The sequence below is a fragment of the Halyomorpha halys genome, unplaced genomic scaffold, assembly GCF_000696795.3.
Source record: "Halyomorpha halys isolate HHAL.00 unplaced genomic scaffold, Hhal_1.1 Scaffold124.1, whole genome shotgun sequence".
NCBI lineage: Eukaryota > Metazoa > Arthropoda > Insecta > Hemiptera > Pentatomidae > Halyomorpha > Halyomorpha halys.
In genome coordinates, this window is record NW_027111282.1 from 797,385 (window position 1) to 802,054 (window position 4,670).

At 27.3% G+C, this 4,670-nt stretch overlaps 1 protein-coding gene across 8 annotated transcripts in view; it reads left to right on the plus strand.

The window, feature by feature from the left end:
• The window catches only part of Ih (hyperpolarization activated cyclic nucleotide gated potassium channel Ih), a 734,518-nt gene that overhangs the window by 266,673 nt on the left and 463,175 nt on the right, over nt 1-4,670 (plus strand). Inside the window, exon 2 of one of the 8 annotated variants that reach the window (XM_067049306.1) lies at nt 3,138-3,214. The exons of 6 other annotated variants lie outside the window; for them this stretch is intronic. In XM_067049306.1, coding sequence (XP_066905407.1) covers nt 3,138-3,214 — 77 coding nt within the window. Of the gene's footprint in view, nt 1-3,127; nt 3,215-4,670 lie in introns of those variants that run through there. One more of the 8 variants, XM_014416444.3, reaches the window with a different exon arrangement.

The window sequence follows — 4,670 nt, forward strand, 5'->3', positions numbered from 1 at the left end:
CCAATAACAAATTTATTATTGCCGGATAAATTTGTCCTCGATTTAATTGGAAAAAGAAATATTGTACCTACCAAATAAAACAGCGATTGACTGGAGCAATTATATGAGGGCGATATTTACACGTATTGTGTTTCCTTATTTTATTAATTTTTGTTTTTTAAATAAAATAAATAAGTGTATTTGAAATTTCGTTTTAGCCGTTATTTATATTTATATAGTTAGGTATAATGTCGGGTTATAGAGATCATGTTATGAGATTATGTATCGAAAAGTTAAATTTTTGGAATAATTTAATATTAAATCCTTCGATTTTCTACCCTAAACATACATTTACCTTAGAAAGTAACATAGTCGGGACAATCTAAAGAACTCTAGTAGAGAGTAAAATACTTTATTCAAAACGATGTGCCTCCCAAATACATTCGGTTGGTATACACACTAGTACAAGAGCAGGGAAGAAAAAAAAGGGAGTTTTCTCACTCCAAATTTTTATTACTTTAATAAAAACTACGTATAATTACTAGTAAAAATTGATGAGTCTGTCAAGTATAGTTAGGGGGAATAAAAACTAGCGGCTGTTTCAAAACGTTGAAAAAAATATTTTTTTCATTCGGAGCTCTATATCTTTAAAACAACCAACATCAATAGAAAACCTAAGAGGACATAATTTTAAGTAGATTAAATTTTCTAAAATATTACCCCCGATTTACGTACAATGGTTCTTGAGATATAGCTTTTTAAAAAGCAACATTTCAAAAAAATGTACTGAAAGATTAGTAGTTAGTGAATTTATTTTGATAAATTTATGTCAGGATCTATGTGACGTATAGATCTCTATTAGCACTCAAATTAAAGCTGGTTTAATATACTACAAAGGAGTTTATGACCTTTATCTTCGCAGGAATAGTAGTTTTTATGGTATTTACTAAAATAAATGTATTTATGGTTGTTGGGACAATAAGTTAGATTTATGAAAAAATTTATTTCAGAAACTATAAGACGTACAGATGTCTGTAAGCACTCAAATTAAAGCTAGTTTAATTTACTATAAAATAGTTCATAACTTTTATCTTTATAGTAGTAGTAGTTTTTATGACATTTGACAAAATATATTAAAAAAATGTTTATTTCTAGTTGTTCGGATAAAATATTTGATATTTGAAAAAATAAATATATGTTCGTAGAGGTAGTACTATTTATGATATTCGCATATGAATATAAATTTGGCAAATAAAAATTTTTCCAAACAACTATAAATCAATTTATTTTAGCAAATATCATGAAAACTACGAAAATAAACTTTATAGTCCATTAAACTAGGTTTAATTTGATTGCTAATAGACATCTGTATGTCGAGTGGTTTTTGAGATATAAATTTCTCAAAAAAAACTTTACTAACTACTAATCTTTCAGTACATTTTTATGAAATGTTGCTTTTTAAAAGGCTATTCCTCGAGAACTACAACTTAAATAGCTCTATTACGGCTCATATTTTAGCAAATTTACTCTACAAGAAATGACGTTCTCGGTTCTAGGTTTTTATAGTGTTAAGTTTAAAGATATATAACTCTAAATGGTTTTTTTTTTTAACGTTTTGAAACATCTGCCTTTTTTTATTCCTCCAACCTATACTTGGCAGACTCATCAATTTTGACTAGTAATTATATATAGTTTTCATTAAAGTAATCATAAATTGGGGTGAAATAACTGTTTTTTTTTTCTCCTCTTGAGCTCTTGTACTACACATCATTCTGAGACTAGTTGGTCAATTGCTTACTATTCTCATATTGCATAGGTATAGTCGGTAAATATTAAAATACATGATAGTAATACGTGCTTTTTCTTTACTCTTCTTGTTTTAGTTATATAATATTTTTCTTTTTTTTCCATCTTTTTTATTCTTTTAAATATTATTCATTTTTTTCTTCTATTATTTATCTAAATATCCCATCTAGTTCTCTCAGTATAATAAATAGTAAACAATTTTAATATATATACATAAAAAATCCTATATGGTCATGCACAATTATATTTCGTTAAAATCCAAAATAAAATACTCCATATACATGCATAAAAATAAATAAATTTAAAGAATAGTAATAAATATATAAGTGATAAATATAAAAACTTATAAATATCTAAAAATGAAGATTAATAAATATAAAATTATAAACAGTAAAATATATAAATAATCTGTGCCATATATGCATTCCTTCCACTGTGACGTAATCCCCATTACCATGCATGTGATGGTGGATTATTTCCAGAGAGCAACCCCAATCTACAGTACTATCTTTGGAATTCGTTCAATTCAAAATAAAACCAACAATTGTTTTTTTTCTCAAATGCGCCACCATCCAAGAAAAGCAGAATTATAGCATTATAAACCATTTCTATTTTTCGACGGAATTACTAAAGATTTTTCAAGGATTGGTCCAGATTTCAGGAAGGAATAAAATTATGTAGAGTGTATAACGGATTGAAAGATTGTGGAGATATGCAATCAAATTTCTGATTTTTAGGGATATGAATGGTAACTTTTGTATAGCTTACTTTTATTTTAATGATCTTCCCTTATTTAAATAAAATTATTATTATTTTTTACTTTTTTATTTACAATAGAACCCCGCTTAACTGGCAGAAGAAAGAAAATGAATAAATTATCGAGAAAACACTGAAAAAAAAGCTCTCATTTTAAAAATTATTCAAAATATAACGATCTTTTGTTCACTCGAATTAAATTGTTAATTTAAACGAATTTTTAAAAATGATTTTACTTTGGTCCAATGAATTTAACTTCACCATGTATCAATAAACACGTAACCGTTATATTGAATTTGATTTAAATTTTTAGCTGATGTATAAGCTACTTTAATATTTGAGTTTTTTCTTTTATGCACCCCCGTTTAATGGACTGTGCCTGAGTTTCATCTTAGAGCTGATAAGCGGGGTTCTATCGTAGTAATGTCCTTATTTTCTTCATATCCACATTTATTAGCTAATATATTGTTAATATTTTACGAAAGTTTAACTTTTTTGTTTTCGTGTACTGTTACAACTCACACTTTCGCATATTAATATTAATCAATATAAGTAATGTATTTACACTTAGCATTAGTTCACTATTACGCAAGCAGATGAAGATGAAACTTAAGAAGGAAGAAATGGCCCCGGAGCTTTTGACGATGGAAATCGAAGTGCCAATAGGTCGCAGGTAGATATTCAAATAATGAATACATTTTTACTTACATACATACAACTTACTACAGTATTTAATTTATGATACACAAAAAAAAAATAAAATGTATTTTATATGATTTATTTAATATTTTGTCAAAAATTTGTTTATTAATATTAATGATATTCAATAAAAAAAATATAAGAAGATAGTCAGGGTTGCGGTCAAAAAAAGAAGAACAAATAGTTTAAAACTATTTGTTCTTCTTTGTTTGACCGCTATTGAAGACGACTTAAGACGTCTTCTCTTAACCTTTAACTGAATTTAAGTTATAGTTTTTTTAGTGAGAGCGACTTTATTTTTTTTCTAAGTATAATATAAGTATTTGTACTGTTTCACTATGCAAATATTAAGTGTTCTTTTTGTCCGTAATATAACACTTAATATGTTCGTAATCCCAAAGTGTGATAAAAGTACCTCCAGGGTACCAGGGGTATGGGAAGAATTGGAAAAATACATGTATTAATTGGCCTTTACTGCGTAGGAGAATAGGGAACTATTTGTTTGATGTTTTGGTTTTCATTATTAATAATTAAATAGGAACAATTTTAAGATATGTACGTTTAGATGTAAGTACGTATTTTATTACTTACGTGTCTAATTGTATTTTAACATAAACAAAATTAATATGTTTTACTAAAATTTCAGCATACGCTTTCTTCTGGACTACGATTAGAATCCGGCTGTTGTATACAATTATTTATTCCGTTACTATAGATGTGAGATAACTGTGTGGGTTCGGGGGCCCTATACACACCCAGCCCCTATAAAGTGGGTACTAGGTACTGCGAAATTAAGCAAAACTTTAGTGGTTAAGCGTGGTCGCGAACAAATCACCTCCTTGTATGACCGTTGTTCTAGAAACAAGTTTGTAAGTTCCTAACAAAGTACTGAACCTCAGACCCTTCATAGATTGTAGCGATAGTTTTAAAATTTCTAGCATTTCCTTGTAACAAAATGAAAAAAAAAAATAAAGTGTTACAGGCACTAACTTCATGTTTTAATATTTTTTTTTTTTTTACGAAGGATACTCAGTATTCTGAAAATTACAGAAGTGGTACACAGTTGTTGAAAGTTTAGGAAACACTATCTTAATATGTAAGATCATTGGCAAATACAACTTTCAAGTTTACATCTTCGGTAAAATATAATAAAATAAAGTATATATTTAGTTAACCTTTAACCATTATTATAATTATAAGTTAACCCTTGTTATAATTTACGTACCTGTATTGTAGGATGAACATTTTATTGTAGTTTATTTAACAAAGGTTCCTGATGAACCCATGACGTCATACGTTGTTTTTATCTTGTTTTTTTTTTTTTTTAGATAGATAGATTTATTTATTGATAGATATTACAATCTGCCACACAGTTGTGGGCAATAGGTAATATTGATAAATGATCACATACATACTAAAAAAAAAATAAA